We start from the raw sequence: 22,068 nt of genomic DNA, 5'->3' as shown, positions 1-22,068 counted from the left end.
CGTACCAACCAAAGAGCTCGTTAGCTTGAATAAAAATCTTTTTAAACGCTCGTTGCAAAAAACGAAATGAATGTTTCTTTTTGGAAAACGTTATTTAAGCCGTCAGGTTAACAAAATAATTACAAAAAATGTGCTGCGTCTAAAAGAACATGTCATGTAATAAAAATATCGTGTGATCAAGAAAATGTGTAATCGAGTCAGCCTTGGAGATTACACCGCAGCTTTAGAGATCTCAATACAATTAACTTTAGTTGTGAAAAATTTAATACACTTATGTTTTAAACATATGCATATACAAAACTGCAACAAATTGTTTGACGTTAAGTTAAATTTTTCTTTACATTCTTGGTGAGTATTTTGTTGTAATTTACACACAACAACATCAACAAACAACTTCCTTCGCGCGGTCATATTTTCTGACAATCGTTGATGCAATACACGTTGTCACAATTTAATAAAATAAACGTAAATTCGTTTATTTTTAATAATAAAACCTTATCTGAATTTCTGCCGGTTTTTTTTTACAATTATCGCAGCCGTTCAAAGACGAATTTCCCCCAGTCTGACTCGATTAGAAATTTTCTTGGGCGCACTATGTATTATGTATCGGGTGTTCGTTTAAATTTTCGGTCAAAGTTGGCGTTGAAGAGTCGATTGTGAACGCATCAGCTATTTAAATCTAACCTTAGTTTTTGCGTTGTTTGTGTTTTTACACGAGTGGAACATTCACAATCGACTCTTCAACGCCAACTTTGACCGAAAATTCAAATGAACACCCGATATAATAAAGATAAGAATAAGCCGGCCTTGGTATAAAAATCGTATTATAAATCAGTTAAGTTATCAGTAGAATATAAAACAACTAGCATATCAAGTTCTTAAAATAAAATATTCATTACATATACAGGTGTCCCGAAAATGGCGCACTCACTACTTACTACCTCATCGAGGATGTTTAAATATACATGAAAAAAATATGGAAAAAATTTTTCAGACAAAAAAATCAATTATTGAAAAAATAATAGTATGTACAATGTAAACAAAGATATACTCGTACATCATTACCTTGCAGTGTTGACTTAGTGGATTTAAGATATTTTTTACGATTTCCTAAACTTTTAAATTCTCTATTATGCAGGATCGGATATTGGTAGTGAGTGATCTTGTACTTTGTGATAATATATACGATTAGAGGTAGTTTTCATGACAATTTAATACATTTATTTCGAAATAATTGACCTGTTAAGTGCTACTTTCAGAGACCGCCAAATCAGCAAATAAGTCCAATAGAATTTTTTTAACATTTTTCTCACGCTTACGGTAATCTCTTCTACACCGTAGTGCATCGGAAGTGCACCCTGTATATAAAAAGTTCCAAATTAAAAAGAAATAATTATTTTACAACATTAATAAACATCTCCTTTATTACATTTGCATAAACCTGTGGAAAATTTTCTTTTTTAAAAAGTAATTTATTCTCTTTTGTTGAATGCTTGCACTACAATTGTTCAATTATTATTATTACAGTTGCGGCCAAATAAAACTGGGCAGCAATTTTTTCTATTGTAAATCGGAATTAAATATTAAATCACCTGAAAAATCATCTCCTAGGAGATAACCTTAATAAAAACAATTTTGAAATGTGATATTAAATTTTATAGTGCGCAACGACAAAAGTCCACAGAATAAGGGAACAAAACTTCACTGCTCAACAGAAAACTCAGCAGATATAAAATTATTGTGTTGGCAAAAAAATTGTTGAACAACATCTTCGTTCTCATATCCGGTACAGCTAGAACAATAATATGTACATTATTACGCGTACTATAACTTACAATAACTCTAATGAATGTAAAAGATTCGAAAAACTTCTGATTTTAATCCGAACTGGTAACCGGCTATAAATAAAATTTACGGGATTGTTTTTAGCTATTCATCTAAAAATTTTACAACAAACACCCACAATGACATTAACTGCTAATTTATTTCGGTCAGTAAATAAAACGCATTATGTTGCTCGGGGGTGTGATACTAATACCTCCCACCCAACTTTTCCAAATGACAAGACGTCTACACGCCACATAAAATTATAAATAAAGTGTTACTTGCTTTTAATTAAACGAAACAAATATCTTTGCGCAATTCTCTTTCGTTTTCTTCGGAACTTTACCAATCAAATACACTGAATAAGTTAAATTTGCAACCTTCAACTTTTTACAAAATTGTCAAACTGTGCTGTTTGACGTGTAAACAAAAAATTCAACGATATTTAAATGTAGTGTTGATAACCAGTTTAATAAAATATTTGTACGCGTTTTATAAACCAATACATAATGTACGGTTCCAATTACACAATAGCATAAACAACAAGCTTCGTAGGAGTATCTATTAGGGCACAAGTTTTCCAAAGAATGAGTGCGGTAACATACTTTACCAAACGCGTTTTTTATACTACATATATTTTCTATTTTGCGTGAATAATGACGTTATTCTCTTAAAATATAAAATATTTATTATCCCATCAAACGTGGATATGTTTTCACATCTGTAAAATAATTTGACAGATTGACACTGACAGTTAAATTAGTGAAAAGTATGTTATTAAATAACTTATCAGTAACATTCAATGTTTATTACTTCATAAACGGAGGACTGATCTAAATCTAAAGGACAGATGAAAAAGTTTGATAAAAAAGTGTGGTAATGAAGCTCATTACTTTTTTAAAATAGGAAGAAAAGTTCTACATTTTGGGATACGGTGTCTTTTATTTCATAAATTTTAACACATGTACTTTCTTCTACTTTGTCATTTGAACGAACTTTCTTTTTGTCAAAAATCAGTTTGTGTAACACCACTTCATGGTCATTCTTTATTGTATAAAAAAAATTCAAAATCATTTTTTTGTTTTTTTAAGGTAACTGAGATGGTGTCCCGTCGTATCGACCAAGCCAACTAATATTATCTATCGTTCTCTTTAATTTTCTTGTTGGCACTACAAATGTAAACTACATTTTGCATAAAAATTTACTAATTAGTTGGACATATCGAGTCGCGTGAACAAAAAATGTTTGTACTGAAAGTCGACTGTTAATAAAAAAAATGCTGTGTTTGTGCTGAAAATCAACTGTTAATACAAACAGATTTTTCCAATCGGTTATTAATTTTTCATAATTTAATTCAAAAGTTCAAATGATTTGTGCAAAAAATTATCTAAAATGTTTATTCTGGGTTTCAGTATTGCACACCCACCAATACGGATTTTTAATATTAATCCATGTAAATAAAAAATAATCTACAAAAATAAATTTTAACATGTATTACGGTTAAGAGTTAGAATCTGTATACCACAATATGTACATAGTTGTTTTCATGTGAGTAGCGCTGTCAGATTACTTTTCAGGTATGAGGCCGAAATTTGAAGCACGAGGCGTGGGCCGAGTGATGTAAAATTTGGAGGTTATCTTTGATAGATATTAAGTTAGGTATATAACCGGGAAAGTTTATATATTTAGTTATATACCACTTTCCCGGTTATGTATCTCGGGAAACGAACATGAAAAGTATTTTTTATTCGCTCATCATTGAAATATGAAAACAATTTCCACAAACCGTTCTAATTCTTAAAAGAAGGAACGTTTTATGAAACACTGCAAGATAACGTAATAGTTCTAGAAAGATACATATTTTCCAATAAAGTAAAACATAAATCTACAACATAATGGAAAGATAATACATTTCCTCCAACGTAATGACGCAAAAATATGTCTGAAGAGTGTTTCATTTAAAATCTGAAAATAGGAGTTGCTTTAGGCACCCAAGCTTGCCCATAAAATGGTTTGACGATCACCCAGTTATGTTATAACTATGAGAAATGTTAATCAAGTGTCTACACTTGTAGAAATGCAAAATACCATTGCAACAAACAACTTTAATCAAATTTCCTGCAGGCGATGTTCCGACCTAACCACAGAAGTCAGTGGTCGCTCTATGTGCAATTATGTAATTATTTAAAAATGTAATCCAGAGTTTCCCAAACTTTTGTAATAAACAAATATACATTTTTATAATAGCAACTAAAAGCTTAGCAAATGGAGAACAGGAAACAAAAAGCAATGCTTCTGGCAATATTAAATGAAGTTAAAACATTTTTAAAACAGAAAAGCTTTTAAAAGGAGTCCAGTTGGCCATACAAGTAAAACGTCTCAGATTGTGGACCACATCTATGAATAATATTATATAAAAATTAAGTACGTAATATTATTATTAAAATCACTTTTTTACTTGACAGCTATGCTACGTCCAAACGTCATTTCACATAAATAAACAAGCTAAGTTGACTTTTTTGCTTTTGTGAGTTTTAACGTCTCAAGACTGCAAATTGTGATAATATACAAAGTACATATTCCAAAATGATTGTAGTATATAGTAGGGAAAAAATAGTTTGCCACCTTTCGACAATAACGTCCCGGACTACACTACACCAAACAGAACCTCCGAGCCCCTGGCAAGTGTCAAATATCATTTCTGTCATTCATTGCCTGTTGTCAATATTCAAAAATTTACAAGAAAGTGAAATGATGCCCCGGATTTACCCAACGAAGACTAGTCAAAATATTTTAGCATTCAAAGGAGTTGTAATTGGTTTAAAATTATTAGAAACTGATTTAGTTAATACTGTTTGGTTGATAAACCTAACCTCCCTCACATCTGTCGGTTCTTGATAGTTGGGTACCACTTTTCTAGTATGCGCCAGAATTCAATACACTCAAATTGTCAAAACCTACTACGATACCACAATCATTTTGGAACACTTAAGACATATGTATTAAACACTATTCTGAATGTATCATTTTCAGTATTTGCGAACACAACCCAAAAGTCAAAAACATGAAGCCAATTGAATTATCTTGTGATTTCTAAAAGACTGGCAAAAATTATTTGACAATCTACAAATGACCCCAAAAAATGTTGGCTCGTTTGGTACAGAAGCACTCGGCTCAGAATTGAAAACAGTTTGAGAAACGTTCAATCGATCCGTATCAATCAATGCAGAATCGACATCCAGTTTATTGAGTACTGAAATCTATCGAAAATTTGTAATATAATAACATAATTCGGTGGAATCCCAGCTTCGATTACACTCTACGCAGTAAAAAAAATTAAAGCAAAGCTGGTTACACTTCCGTCTCAATTAATATAACAACTGTCAATTTTGACGTTAGTTGGTTGCGATAATTATGGCAACAACGATTTAAACTCTGTAATAATTTTATCGATCGAAATCCAGTTAGCTTAACTTTCTTATACGTCGACGCCATATTAATTCTAGTTATTAGTCGAAGCAGGTAAATTAGAGAATTCGAAGAAGAAGTAACAACCCAAATTACAAGATTATCACATAAATCGATATTAATTAATAAATATTGTTCGTAGGGTTTAATAGAAGAATCGTGTATTTAGTTTGACGACTTATAAGACAGGATTGATTTCCGTTGGACGAACCGAACCTGATAAGTTACGAAATAATTGTTACGAAACATCGCAGTTTCTACGCACTACGGAATTTCGTATATTTTTATTAACAAAAGAAAGTCATGGCCACCAATTCCAATTACGTTTGGCGTTTTTAATTATTTATGATGGAAGTGAGGTTAAGTTGTTGGCGATTTCGGTCCGAAACGCCAATAAAGAAAACATCCATTTGTGCATCGAACAATTAACGGTTAATTTGACGTAAGCGTACGTTTTCTGCGATACGGCAAACAACAAAAGGTTACGTTATCAAGCAGTCACGCCGAATTAACTATTCTTATCTTACGTCATTTGTCAATGAACATAATGAGCGTAAAGGCGAGCTGATAACGAGCCGATCGAGTGCAATCGATAAAAATCGATTTGTGCAGGAAGTTGGTCGATAAAAAAATGTGCGTTAGCAGGTAGCAGGCTAGAATAACAAAAGGAATGCGTAATTTGACATCTCTGACAGCTGAGCATCGTCTCATGTTTTGTCATTGTCGAGGAAAAGTGTCAATAATGGGGAATGTTTAGGTGGATAACGTGGAAGCGTTGTGCGTGGCATGCGGCATTATCAACGAGGAAGAGACGAATTTTTTCGCATCATGTGGAAATCTTAGGAGAGAGAGACAATCTAAACAGCCCGCCATATTGGTGCACAATGTTTTCGATGTTTTCCTAAGGAAACTGGATTTGTTGATACTCACGCGATGCAGGGCCGAGATAATATCCTATTGCAAACACAATGCCGAATTGAAGTATTCGTAACGCCATAAATAAGTACTCATTTGGGAACTTTGACAACACGCAAGACACCAACAGTCCCTGACACAACACTTAACGAGAACTAACTATCAACGCACAACGTCGTGAACGATGTTTTCTATAGTCAGTCCGTTCCGTACAGACGAATAACCAACCATTTAGCATATACGTTATCGTCATGCGCACTCCTTTGCAATTCTTCCATTAAAAAAAGACATAATAATGGCAAAAAAACACTTTCGGCCGCGGATCATGGGACGAAACGAGATTTATTGGTTCGTAATTTGCGTAATGGGAGGGGGCGCGGCAAAAAAACCGGAGCCCTACGACACGTAGCGCAGGTGGTGCGAGGTGGAGGATTATCGGTCGGCGGTGCGAGACAACGGGGGCCCCCAACAATAATAGTAAACAAACTTTATGAATGAGAGGACGGTAATTTTTAGATAATGCGACGACGAAATGACAACACAAATATCGAAATCCCTTATCGTACTGACTCATTTTATTGTTTACTATTTCGTTAATTCGGTAAGGTCATGACTGATAACCACGAAGCTTTGTTGGTGGTAATGAGAGTGGTTTTGATCTGCAATCTGGGTTGGATCCGTACCAGTGGCGTGCGGGAGAAAGGGATACACCCCAAACAAAATAAATAGAAAAAAAATCCGGTGGGAATGGTTTAGCGTGCCAACTTACAAAAACACTTTGTTTTGTGGTTTTTACGAATTATTAAACGAAAACCGAAGGAAAAAAATACAATATGATCTACAAACAAAAAATAACTGTGGTAAAAAAAATCTTAAAACGTGTGGCGTAACTTAATAAACTGTCACTTGTCAAATTTGACGTTTGCGTGAATCTCACTTTAAAAAGTGAGAGAACACAAACTATTCATGACAGAATGCTCTGTTCAAAATGGCAACGAAAAACTTGTGACTAGATTTACCTTACCAACCATTTTATACAAGACTTTCTGTAAAACCTGTGCGGCGTAACTTAATAAATTGCTTATTAAATGCTTCATTCGTAAAAAATAAAGAAAAGCGCTTCATTTGTTAATTGACAGAACAGAAAGTAAACTTACACTTTTAATAAATTCCAAACAGAATTTAAAATAATACCAGGGACGGACAAATGTCGTTCGCTACTGTGAACTAAAAAAAATATTTCAACTGAAGAAATTCCCAGATAAATTCTCCGATGTTCTAATATTGCATCGAGTAAACTAAATCTGATCTGACCTGATCTGGCCAGGCTCAACTTAGGTATACCTAACAGTTTTAACTAAAATAGTTTTCCGAAAAAATCCTTCAACACATTAATACTGGACTAACTTCAGGAATTCAAACGAAAACTAAACTTAACCCGACCAGATCTAACTTGCAATGGTTTTCATTTGCAAGTGCAAATCTAAGTAAATCAGTTTGAAGAAATCACAAACAATGTAGAATTGTATTATTGTTATACATAAAATTAAATCAGTATAATTTTAATTTGATAAAGGAACGTCCAGAAGGCTTATTCTAAATGTTACAAAATGAGGTCGTTGTTGAATAATTAAGGTTAGGTTCCGGTCGTAAAAAAAAAAAAATTTTTTTTTTTATTATTTTCCTTTGCCATAGTTCTTATATTAAAGTCTTGATTAAGAATTTTTTAACTGGTGGGTAGATTACTTTTGTAAAATGTATGTACAGCTTTTTCTGCAAAATTCTCTGAAACAATAACTATTCATTCTTTAACAAAGAAAACTGAAATGTTTTCGAAAGCTGGAAATTTTCTCTTCAGCTATAAAACATCATTCAGTGGGAGTTTTACGTTTTTTTGATGGGTGAACAATATCTTCTACCATCTACCTTGTCCCTCTTTTTGTACATACATTTTTTTTTGTTCAATTAATTTCTTTTTTCAGCTTTAACCTCTTCAAGACACATTCTTGCATATTAATTCTAGAGAAAATGATTTGAATAATGTAATATGTAATATATTTCAAGAAATCTAACGCTAACGTTGCTTACCAGAATGCATATTTTTTTAATGAATTCTTGTTACTTAACAACAAAGCTGCTTTTCTTTTCTTTTTCTTTTTCAATTTTCATTTAGACAAAAAGATGATAAAATGGCTGTCGCCTTAAATTTATCTCTATAAAATTGATTTAACTGTGGATCCTGTTAACACAGTACCGAAAATCAAAAGTTTTACAGATTATTGTCTATAAATTTTAAAATCAATAAAGCACAAAATTGGGTATCATTATTTTATCAAATTAATTATTTGGCTTAAATTTTTCTGAAACTAGTGACAAATTTAACAATAAAAATTAAACCCCGAAGGTTATTGTACTAAATGTTATTTAAATAATTCCTTCAAACAATGATGTTGTTAATTTTATTGCTATCTTTTTCTGTTAATACTTCTTAATCTGGATTTGGTGCTTTCGAACAAACATAGCAAATATAGTTCAATCATTTCGTCAAACTACGTGTTTAAAGGTTTAGCATTTGAAACCTTAGGCCCTTGGTGCAAAGAAGCCATCGATTTCATTAATGTCATCGGAAACCGACTTATCGCGGAATCAGGCGATTCAAAATCAAAGAAATTCCTTTTCGAGAGGATTTCCCTTGCCATTCAACGTGGAAACGCTGCAAGCATTCGGGGCACTTTTCCAGATTCCGCAATATTATCGGAAATTTTTGTATTATAAAACAAAAATGTTTATGTAATTACAGTAAACCGATTTTAATAATTAAAAATGAAAAAAAGTTAAAAAAACAACCCAAATTGTAGGGTGCAGTTTACAACTACGGCGTGAGCAACAAATTGAGTTGGCAATAAAACTGATGGCTTTTATGTTCCAACAAGAAAAGCATTTTATCAATAAAAAATTACAAAAACTAAAACGTGTAAATTTGAAATGTATGTTATCTGTCAATAATGTCAATAAAACAAACGGAAATAGGTACAATTCACAATCTTTCCAATTTCAAGTAGGTTTTTTTTTTATTGCTAACTGAAATAGTTATTCCTATTGTTGCTCACGGGGTAGCTATTTTTCTACAAACTATAATTTAAAGACAAGTGAAAATAAAAGCGCCAATATTCTTTAAAAACCCAAGTGCAAGTTTATAGAATATTTATTTCGAATTAAATTTTAATGAGCGATTAACCCATTCTATTGGTTCAATCTGATCACGTGTTCAATTAATCTCACATTTCATTACTACCTATTAATTTAATTTCGCTTCTGTAAACTGTCCCTAAATGTATTAAGACCTAATGGTTCTACAAGGTTATTATAAATGATTGTAGTCCAAGTAGGCGTAAAAACTGAATGTTAAATTTATGGTTGCCGCTCCATATAAAAAACATCAAAATGATGTGAAAAAGTGAGTACACATTTTTGGATTCAATCGTTAATTTAAAAAAAAATAAATAAAGTTCTCATCACCGCACTTTTCACCTAAAAAATGACATTGACAGCGACAAAAATTGACAGTTCACATGAAAGCGGCAAAAATTTCATAAGATGGGCATGGCCTGCTTCGACTACAATCATTTATAATAACCCTGTACTTGTCGCCTGTGATATATTCATATTAAATTACATTATGAACAATTTAGTTAACATAGACAATGACAATTTACATTTTGAAATTCTTATAGCCGTTTTCACCGTCGTAGTTTAAAATTAAGAAGAGCTTAAAACCTTGATTACAATTATTTAAAAAAATCATAGCAACAATTGCTTTTATGCTTGGTTTAAAAATAAGGAACGTCGATGCAAGCGACCATTATTGTCCTATAAATGCTGCACAAAATTTATTTTCACTTCATAGTCATATCATCGATTATTAACAATATCAAAAGTTTAATGAGAGAATATATTATAATGAACAATAAATGAAGAACATTTAAATCAATAAACAGATGCAACTAGCTTTACTTTTTGACAACTGTATTTTTGGGCATCGATTCCTTCTTTTATATCACCATCAGCGATGTCTCCCCAAAGATTAGTACACATTTTTCAACTTATAATCACGCAATTTGAACAAACATTTTTAGCTGTCAAATTTGACAAATGACAAAATGATAAATGTCGTTACCTAGAAACGGACCAAAATAAGGTGAGAGATTGTTTTGTTTCGTATTATCGGGGATAATATCGGGTGTTCATTTAAATTTCCAGTCAAGGTTGACGTTGAAGAGTCCATTATGAACGCACCAATCGTGTAAAAACGTAAGATTTAAACAGCTGATCCGTGATCCGTAATCAGTAGTGTGTTCACAATCGACTCTTCGACGCCAGCTTTGACCGGAAATTTAAATGAACACCTGATATAACTAGTGTTATGATTATCATCGATTTTAGCGAGTGGTATCACCGTTGATTAATCATAACACGTGTTATAACTGTTATACCTATTTGGTGAGAGAATATAATGAACGTTAACACATTTTTTTTTTTATCAAAAATTTTAAACGATCTGTCAGTTTGACAGTAAATAATTACAGTTACAGGATAGTAAGTTAATACAACAATTATCTATTTATTACAGTTTTCTTCTCAATTAACTTTCGAATCTCTTCCTCGCGTCTTCGTTGCGTCCATTGAAACTTTCTGTCATTTGACAGTAAACAATTTTATTCATTAAAAACAGGTGACAGTCAATATGTGGTAATAAAATTATCATCGATTTGATAGCCTATTCTGCTACTTTATTTTTATATGTTAACCAATAAAATTAATCAAAAATGTACCATGTGACACGTGAATTATATCCTCGCTGTGATATCCGCCATTAGCCTATTTGAGCCAATTAAAATCGTTGAAAAGGGATCATGTGACACACGAATAACAGATATGCTTTTTTTAACTTGTCTGGGGCATTTTTAAGCTATTTTAAATTACGCTTTTTAATCGTATTGTCTTGTAAAATGCATAAACAAACTTAAAATGTAGTAATGACTTAATGAGTTTCAATCGGAAGAGGACCTTTTATGTTTAAAAATATTGATTACCATAAATAAGTAGTGATCTATAAAATAAATCAAGTAATTTAAAAAGTCTTCTTTAGATCCGTTTCTTTTCATTGTATAAAAGTTAGACGTCAAGAATGTAATTAATGATAATAATGTTTTCTTCAAACTTTCATAACAAATTATTTAAGACATGTTAAGAAACCAGGTAGGAATTTCAAATGATTTAGCTAGTTTACTTTACAGCCGCTCATCAACCGAGATAATAACTTCACGGACGCCCTCAGCGGAGATAATAACTTCACGGACGCTCCTCAGCGGAGATAATAAATTCACGGACGCTGGTCAGCTCGTTAGATGCCATGACAATGAAGTGACACTTTAGCATTATCAATGCAGCAGTGCAATGTCATATTTTACGGACGTTTGAAGAAAAAAGATATTACATCATAAATCGTAGATTTTCCAAATCACAGAAGAAAAAAAAATAATAAAACGTTTAACATTTAACCTCATGTAAAGACTGCATGTGTCAAAACAAAGCGTTCCGTGAACAGTTGAAGAAATGTTATGAACCTTTACTCGTACACTTATAATAGAAAAAAATGAAAAATGAAGAAATCTGAAGTCTCTTGTTGAGCAACTTGAAATGTAAATTTTGATTTTGATTCAAGTTTTGATGCGCCATTTTACTGAGCCGAAAATGAAAGTGACCATGAACATTTATTATTAGAAAAAATATAATTCTACAGAAAAAGTTATTTTTACTAGAACAATATATTTAGCGAAGGTAAAATTTACAAATTGGACACATTTTCAGACATGTTTAAAATAGTAGTTTCTTTGACGAGTTTGACGTTTCGTTTTGACAACTTGTGACATTTATCAAAATCGGTTCACATAGGAGAAAATTCTCAAATTCTGACAGTGTCGAACAAAAAATAATATTTTCCAACGAACAATAATTAATTAAACAAAATTATGAATATGTAGAGGGATTAAATAATTTAATAGTTTAAAAAAATATAAAATTCTCGCTTTATCTTCTTTTATTTATAACTATATAAATCAATAAATAATATAGTTAATAAGTCAAGGCACGTATACCTGACCTTTTCAAAAATGAATTGCCTCCACTTCATAGCAAATTTTCGTTTATCAATTTAAAAGCTGTACGAATCCATCACGTTTTCTTGGTGGTTGTTTTTCTCTGATAAACAAACTGTTTTACATATCCTCACACAAATCTATGCTATAAAGAACCACAAAATACAGAGTACTCTTATAAATTTTCTCATGAGTGTTCTAACAAAGCAAATACAATTTTCATCAATACGTAGATGTAGGTACATTAATTTTATTTTTGTTTTTATGCTTTCTTTAAAATTTCACTCAAAACAGTTCTTCATTAAATACTTTCATGGCGCAGCACTTGCTTCCAAAATACCCATTAGATGATTAAACAACAGTGGTTTATTTAATGAGTTCATGCGTAAATTGGACCTTTTTTGAAACGAGTGGGCCATTTTAAAACGCGAGTGAAACGACCGTTTTAAAAGCCCACGAGTTAAAGGCTCCAAATCGCTTAAAATCTTTTAAATTAGATTGACGTTTCGTTCTGACAACTTACGACATTTATCAAAATCCGTTCACACTGGAGAAAATTCTCAAATTCTGACAGTGTCGAACAAAAAAATATCTTGTTCATTTTTATGATATGAATCATATGATCTCATAGCATTTCATATGAATTTTGTTAACGATTCTAGAAGAACTAATCACGAATCATCTTTGAGAACGCAGGGGACTGATTTACCTTTTATTAAATTTAACATAGTGTCAAATATCAGACGAATGAATCGGGTGATTTGTCGTTCAGTTTTATGTTTTATTAAACCAGACATGTTTGTTGTTGATAAAAATATGTAGCACAATTAGCTAAATAAATGAGTAAATTTTAAATTATATATTTCTAGTTTACGAGGTTACGGATTTGTTGGTAAACAACTTTGTTTTACTTACCTCTTTTAGATACAGATGACTTTCTTAGGCAACAAAAATCTTAAAAAATCTATTATTTTTAGGTATTTTGGTATTTTTTTAAGATAATTATTTAAAAATGTAACAAAGGTGCTGGTCAATGTTAAGTAACCAAGGGCAAATGGCAAATGTTACATTTCCATTGCACGAGTTTTGCTTGTATTTTTAATTTTAAAGTCATAATAAGTATTTTTACGACTTTATTGTGCACTCTGAAGAACTAAATTAACTTAATTTATTCGCATAATTATACATTTTTTTTTTCGGACAGATCGTTCATCGAAGAATTCAAATTAAATCTCATCTATTTCTGCACACCAACAATATCTTTCATGAGTGATTCAAAATGATTGTGGATAAGTATGGCAACTATGTACGAAAATTTATGTGGCAACTGTGTGGGTAGGATAGAGTTGACATTTTTTTGACAGTTCATAGTCACGCAATTTTGAAAATTGTCAAGTTAACGTGTAATGTTATAAAAAAAATCAAATGCACGCATATGTAATGAGAAACAATGCTTTACACTCACAATGATGGCTAGTTTTTATTGCCGGCCATTGTATGTACATCGCGGCCAAAATACATTGGTCGTCAGTGTGACATTAATAAATTAATGATATTCAATTGTAAAGCAAGCTTTAGGATGGTTAACCTTATTTTTTACTAGGTACTCTCAGTACTGTCAACTACTGTCACTGACTGTCACTGTCAGACTCGTCATTGCAAAATGTTAAATACCGAAAAATGGACCACTGAATGCGAAATTCCAAGAAGGAAATATTGAAAGGGTTTCCACAAAGCAATTTGGTTCATGGACAATCCCTAAGAAGCGGGGGAGACGATTCTAAATTTTTGAACGGTGGAAGGTGTCATATTTTTGACAAGAGAAAAGTCAATAATATGAAATTGTCATGAATGTTGACTTGACGTTAATACTTGGTTTACATATTTTTTTTTTTGAAGTGACAGCAAAATTATGACCGAAGTATTTTGTCCCCAATAGTACCTACCGGACCCTATGTAAGTTCTCTAATAAGTAGGTACAAAATACGTTATCAGATAATACCATTCACCATTTATTTTCTCTTATACCGGCTGTCTCACAGGGTGGGTATATATTTAAACCTGTAGTTGATCCGCCAGTGAAGTTTCTTCAAAAAAAATTTCAATGTCCTACGTTTAACCCTGTGGGTACAAGACCAATTTGAAATTTTTTGTAAATGTGACCACTGTTTAGAATTGGGTCAATGTCAAAGTCACGGTAAGTATAAAATAGTTATTTACGAACCAAGTGCGGGAAGACGATGTTCCCGCATGAGCGCGTTTCTTAAAGCACGAGCGACGAAGGAGCGAGTGCCTTTAATTAATGCGCGAATGAACGGAAGATGTCTTCACGCAAGTGGTTCGTACAATATTTTTTGTACGAAAATTAAATTAATTTTTTTTGTTTTAATACATTAAATATAAACGAACATAAAACCAAGTAGGCAGTGATCTTTGGTTATTGGAAACAATTGCTTCACTTGATATTTCAATTTTTGCAATAATTTGTGAATTTTGTAGGAACAATTTTCAACGATTATAAATCTTTCCGTAATTTTTTAATGGAGGAAAACCCAGGGAAGTTGTATTTTATGAACTCAAAGGGCCAGTGTTTTTTGCAATTTTTACATTCGAGTCGACCGGGAAGCACTCGTTTCGGAGCGAGCGTTGGATGTTGGAAGCGTTGCTTTCAAGACTATGAGTACAAAAAATACTTTTTTATTTTGTTGAATGAGGTGTGCTTAGCATTTGTAACAAAAAAAAACTTAGTTTTTTCAACTTTGAGTGTAGATTAGGCATTATTTGTGTATGTACTTCTTTTCCCGTTTTTATTTAATACCAATGTCAGCGGTCCTCTATACCTAGTGCATTTCAGTGGTTTGAATGTCAAAAATTTTTTCCTCACTAATTTTTGTTTTAAAATTCGCTTGAAGATACGTTCAGGGTTTGCATAATGCAGGGTTTGAATATACACTGACCGGCACAAAAAATGACTCACTTTGAATTTTATTAATATAATTAAGTAATTCATTGTCTTAGAAACATTTTTTGATATCATGTTGTATTGATAAGTGTTATTTAAGTTATTCTTTGCCAAAGAATATCCGACAAACGAAACATTAAAGACAGCAAATAAAATTTTAATGAAAAACAAAATTAAAGCAATTTTTTAGAAAAAAAATTATGTTAAGTATGAAAAATTGCCAAAATTTGAACAGCATTTTGAATTAATATCTCGTATTGTCAAATTAAATCTTTTAACACTTAAATCAACCGACAAATATACAACATGGAAGTAGCGCAAATTTTCTAATAATTTATTTAAACAAAACAATTCGGTTGCCATGGTGACCATAGCACTCCAGTTCATTGAAAATGTCCCAATTTAACTATAATAAAGAAAAATAAGCACAAATATAATTTCAAGATCATTTATTAAAGAAATCATAATGAGTCGTTTTTTGTGCCGGTCAGTGTACTTATATCATAATCTGTGAGACACTCTGTATAGTCTGACAAATGAAAAATTACAAAAAATTGCTATTTCACAATGAAGCTTTTTTTAAATGGACAAAACTGAAATCTGAGCAGTAATATGTACAGTGGCGAGCACGGAATTTCGCACACATTGGACACTAAACTTGACAGAAAATCTTATGAACATTTACCTACCAAGCTCTGGACTGGACACACCAAAACTATCGTGACAGAAAGAAAATCAGATGCTTACTTACATGAGACATACGAGTAGGTTTGGATTTTCTGAAGTTAGCGCAGAAAAAATATTTCCCGATGAATTAGATTTAAAAAACACCACCTCGAAAATTTCATTCTGATTAGGTACTTACCTACTTATAATTTTTTTTGTAATAGTTTGTGAAAACAATCACAAAAAAAATTGGTGTGAAGATTTACCCATCTATATTTTCAGTGTTATTTGTTTCAATCAGTTCCATCGACCTTGAAATTTCATCTGTTTCTGAAAATTACTTTCGTTTCGGTTACTGAAGATGTTACATTAGCGTTTTTTCTTTTTAACTTTTTTGAAGAACGTGAAAAAGTATGATATACTCGTAACTACCTCGTGTTTATTAATGACAACAAAAACAACATTTTATGTCAAAATGAAACGTCAAATTTATTAGGTCAAACTGAAATGTCAAATTTACCTATATTAAATTAATATTAAATCAATACACACGTGTAACAAACAAGGCCCTAATAGTTATTTGTATCACAAGGCCAGAAACTGCACGTTTGCAAGCATGAGTACGGTTTACAATACGAGTCGATAGACGAGTATTGTAAGTACGAATGCTCGCAAAACAGTTTCTGGACGTGTGATACACAAAATTTTTCGTGCCGACTTCTGCGGATTTTTGTTAAATGGAAGTTAAAGCACTTGTTTTAATAATTGGTATTAGGGACTTTTTTGTGTTGGCAACACTTAAATTTAAACATTTAAATTTTAAAATCAACATCGCTCTTGTTTCCTGACATTTATTAAATTTAATTAATTTGTTTTGTTTTTGACATTTTCCTGAAACATTTGTTGTAATAAATACACCAGCCCATAGTCAAGAAGTGGCTCGAAACGTAATTTTAATTAATTAATTTTAGTTAAATATTGCTTCTTTGTAGTACGTTGTTATAAATAGAAAAACATTTTTAACGAGCCATCCATAGAACAAACATTGACGTTTGATAGAATTCTGATAACAAATGCCAACCGAAACCGATGACAACTCAAAATCCCTACTTTTAGCCGGACTAGGCCGGCAATGCATGTGTTTCTGGACGATTTCGAGATCTGTAATTTACCAAATTCCGGCCGGCGGCACGAAAATATATTATTAGTATTACATTCAACATTATTCTTTACTATAATAATTGCTGGTACAAATGATGGTTGCGTATATGCGTCAACTCGATAAAAAAATTCTCGGTGGATTGACAAGTCGTGGTCTAATTATTTCTTCAAAATTTGTCATTTAAGACATTCGTAGCTTTTGCTTTTGGAAAATTACACTCGTCTCCTTCGTCGACTCATGTAATTTTTGTTGCAAAAGCTACTCATGTCTTAAAAGACAAATTTTGTTTTTGAAAAAAATTAGACCACTCTTATTGTATTATTGTTGAAAAAAGTCATTATACACTCAATTTATTTTAAATTGGATGTACCTACTTAAGTCTACTAATTCAACGTTCTTTTGAGCTGTCGTTTAAAAATATTTTTTTCAGACAATTTTCTCACTTCACTCTTCATAAAATTTTAATAAGATTATTTCCTTCATGTGTTTAGCAACCAATTGCGTGACAAATATTGACCAATCAAAACGAGAAAACAAAAAATAACCCGATAAAATTTCTCTCAAATGCACATGTGCAATAATCTGATAAAAAAGGTCGGTACCTACCTGATTTTTTTTTTATTATTTTGAATAAAAAGGATTGGAAACAATGCGTTTGGTTTCATTCTATTCAGGAAATAATCAGCCGTATACCCCTCGTGCAAAATTTTAATATCGGCAATTTTTTTGCTAATGAACTCAAACATCCACAAATTATTCGGTCAGAAGACCATTTATGGATGTTTTCATTCATTAGCAAAAAAAAAATCCGATAAAAAATGTTGCACTTGGGATATAATATGTGACAATATAATTCATGTATCACGTGATCATCAATGATCCAATGAAAACGCGTAAAGTCCTTAGTTGCATGGCTATCACAGCGATAATAAAAAACAAAACAAAAATATTATCTTATTATTTAGGTACTTTCGTCGTTACGATTTTTGATTGAAAAAAATTTGTCAGTTTGACAAATAAATGAATAATTTTGTATTTCATTCATTATATTGTCTCATCGAATATAACACGTGGTATGATTAATCATCGATGATATTAAATTCGTAAAATTGAAGCAGGACATTTCACTCGTCCTTCGTACTCGTGAAATCTCCAGCTCAATTTCACTCATAATATCATCGATTATAATCATACCACTAGTTATATTATAGCTGAAAATGCTTCGTACTAATTTTGGACCTTCTTACTTATAAGTTCTCTGTTCGATATGATATTGATCAGTTTAATTCGAGTGTCTAGTCTGGACATATTATGCATGAATATCGACTCTATTTCATTCCTTTTTAATAATTTATTTACCGAACTAAAACCACTTTAGAAAAATTACATTGGTCAGATCTTACCTACTGTTTTAGTTCAGTGTAGTTTACTTAGTTAGTTTCAACTTTTCGTTAGATTTTACTTATTTTAGTTTAATCTTTTTTTATTATATCCAACACCGCTTCCACTTGAAAATATGTAATAAAGATAGGTTTCTTAATTGGTAGGTATTTTATAAAACACAAATAATGCAAGCATGGTGAGAGGTTCATTACCTACCTTCAGTTAACTCTTGCATAGCATGAAATTTGTTTATACCGGGTGATCAAGAAGGACTGTTTAAGTTGGCAGTACAATTAAGAAAAATTTTTAATTCGGTTATTTATAACACTGCAACTGGATATGTTTTGTTGGTTTATTTGACAAATATCTAATATAGGTACAGCATTAACAACGACAAGCCACCAACAACCGGAAGTTACTCCTGTTATACAATTTAAAATACGATCCAGTGTTACCAACTTAAACAGTCCTTCTTGATCACCCCGTAGTTAATACCTACAATACTTCATTTAATTTTCGAAAAATTTAGTAGGTATATTTTAGCATATTGATTTGTGGATACTGATAATTTTTGATAAATTTGTATCATCTTCACTTTCTAAACAAACTACATAATTGCAATACCTAAGTATTTAAAATTCTTATAAATTCCGTCGAATAGTTTCCATTTAATGCGTCCGACTTCTAAATTTAAAAGAATTCTTTATTTTATTGATGATTTTAATAACTGCGTTGTGGAACTGGCAAAGAATAATTAAGTCTAAAAAATATTGCCATAGAGTTGAACTTTGATAGGCCACCACCTTTTTTCGCCCCTTTACAACAATATCGCATCCGTTGAGACAATCTGGTCTTCCAGGCCAGTTTGCTGAATGGTCTTTCTGGGTGTGATAATATTTATTACTGAGCGTAAGTCTTCATAATGAGTCGAATTAATAATTATTGTGGTTATTAAAGATTCAATTACCGCGAATTTCTGGAAAAATTAAACTAACGATCCTTACTAGCACGTTAATAATAGAATAAATGTAGGCAACCAAGTGTTCATGTTTGTTAATTACGAGATCTACATTCTCATTACGTAAGAGGCGAACAACACACCACAACATTAAAAAATGCAAACTTTATCGATTTAATAAATAACTTTATTGAAAAGAGCTAATTACACATCAAGACCATGCAATCGACGCTGAATATTACTTTGAAGTGGACACACTTTCATCAGGTGGCGATGATTCCAAAAACATTTTTACATCAGGATTTTCTAAAATAGCAGTGATCCCATTTTGAGTCCACATGTTTAATAGATGGGGCAGTTCACTCAAAAACTGGAAGGTTGATAGAACACCTTTATTCCAATAAAGTTTAACTGTCTGTGAAGTTCTTTCATTTTTAGGAATTTCAGGAAGCTAAAACAGTCACAGCTACAAACAGGACATTTTCTCTTGATTTAAAAGACCTCAATTGGGATTTGTTTTTGCACTTCCTTTATGTAAGGCTCCAAGGTTGTATTTAATCTATTATATGTTTTTAATGATTCGTGACTCTCTTTCCATACTCCTTCTTTATTCAAATAGTAGACAGCAGTTGCAGCTAATCCCACTTTGATTGAAAATCTACAACAATACAATTATGGAATTGTTATGTAACACTTTAAAAAATAACATTTTACACTTAAAATAATTTCTCAATCTTACATTCTATGATTACCTGAACATGTTTTGTATATTGTTTTTGATGCGCAAACACTGTAAGAATCACGAAAGTGTGAAATTTATTAATTTTATCTCGCGATCAACACAAACTTTGAAAATGGACACTTGTCAAAACCTTGTAACCTTTTTAGTTTTTCATCAAATCTCACTCCATCTAAGTGTAATTATTTCCAATTTTCCGTTTACCCGTTTGTCACTAATTAGTTAATTACATGATCAAGTAAAAGCGAAAAAAGTCGGATTACTAATTTTAGGTTATGCTAGACAATTCTGACAGAAAACGTCATACTTTAAATTAAAGATTTACAAAATTGATTGTATAAAGATGAGATAATTTGAAAATCGGATGCAGCTTTTTAATTACCGATTATAAAAGTACGCACTGGATTAACGGAAGAGTAATATTTTATTTATTTTACCTGAAAAACTGCGATTTCAAATATACCGCCATGTTATCTAATAAATAGGCAACTGTTTTTTCTATGGTGGTTTACGTTTACGTTGCGATACGACACAACGCAACGTTACGTAAACGTACTGTCAGAGTGAGTGTTAATCATTCACAACATAAACATTTATAATGTAAAAAAATAAAGCAAGGAATATTAATAATAATGAATAAAAATTCAAATACGAGTACTTTGAGCTCCGGAAATCTTTGACATTCAAGTTCTAATTCAAGTTGAAACGCTGCTCCATAAACTCCAGGACAACTTCAAAAATCCCCTAAAGACCCAATCGTCTCTTGCTTTTTTTAAAATTCTGGAATTACCACTAAATTCCGGTACCATATTTACAACTGTTTGTTTGAATAATGTTGAAATTTCTGTACTCGATTTTTTTTTATTAACTGCGTTAAACTGTTATTTTATGATTGATTACGAGATGTAGGCATGTGATATCATTTTGTCTTTTGTCGGTGAATTATGTTTAATTTCTGTATTAAATCTAAATGGAATTTGATTCTATCGGGCAATGACTCTGTTATTCCTATTAAATGTGGCGTGATATCAATAATAATAGAATTTTTTAATGAGTCAAGACTTTCCAACTCTACGTAGGTATTCGGTGTATATTTGCACACCTCTAGAGGACCATCTTATTCTATGTATTATATCAAAAATAAATGAGAACTAAATCTGACTGATTTTGTTAAAAGACCCAGATCACACTTACTCCTATTCATAAGAAGATCGAAACATTGGCAATTGACGTCTTTAATAAATTCACAAAATTGTGTGCTGTTGTAAATGACAAGTTCTTCTTTGCAACTTGAGTCAACTGCAGAATTTTTGATTATTTTTACAATTAAATTTAACAAAGTGCTTCTTGATAAGTGATGCTACGAGTTTTTCAATATCTAAAAAGAAACTTTTTTTACTTTCGGTTGCAGTTAAAACTGGATACCTATTCTATTAATTAATATCGATTCTTTTACTTATTAAACAATTACTCAACACTTAATAGCACATTGAATATTTTTTCAGTGAGTAGGTATGCATGTTCAGTAGTTCTTAAGAAGGTGTTCTACCTCTACACACCGTTTTTCATGCGTTCACGTTTTATTTTTTATCAGATAAAAGTGATGAAAATGGTGGCTCCTACAAGCCATGCATTTTTTCGGGGCAAGATTGCGACACGTTTTCCGGGAACTCTATTCATCTGACACAAAAAGTAAATATATCGCATTGAACAGAATCCCCTTCGCAATCGTCATATGGATTCTTTTTTTGATAAGTGCAAAATTTTCAAAATGGTGGCGATTTAAAAGAAAAATTGAGATTTTTGTCATTTTTTTAATACTCTTTTACTGTC

General features: G+C 31.6%; 1 protein-coding gene across 1 annotated transcript in view; it reads right to left on the bottom strand.

Annotated features, from left to right (window-relative positions):
- The window catches only part of LOC138136369 (protogenin-like), a 67,647-nt gene extending 61,207 nt beyond the window's left edge, over positions 1 to 6,440 (bottom strand). Inside the window, exon 1 of the mRNA XM_069055539.1 lies at positions 6,223 to 6,440. Coding sequence (XP_068911640.1) covers positions 6,223 to 6,289 — 67 coding nt within the window. The 5' untranslated portion in view covers positions 6,290 to 6,440. The remainder of the gene's footprint in view (positions 1 to 6,222) is intronic.
- Positions 6,441 to 22,068: the final 15,628 nt, after the last annotated feature.

The sequence above is a fragment of the Tenebrio molitor genome, chromosome 8 (assembly GCF_963966145.1).
Source record: "Tenebrio molitor chromosome 8, icTenMoli1.1, whole genome shotgun sequence".
NCBI classification, from domain to species: Eukaryota; Metazoa; Arthropoda; class Insecta; order Coleoptera; family Tenebrionidae; genus Tenebrio; species Tenebrio molitor.
The sequence above is the reverse complement of the archived record's forward strand: the minus strand, read 5'-3'. Positions and strand labels throughout refer to the sequence as shown.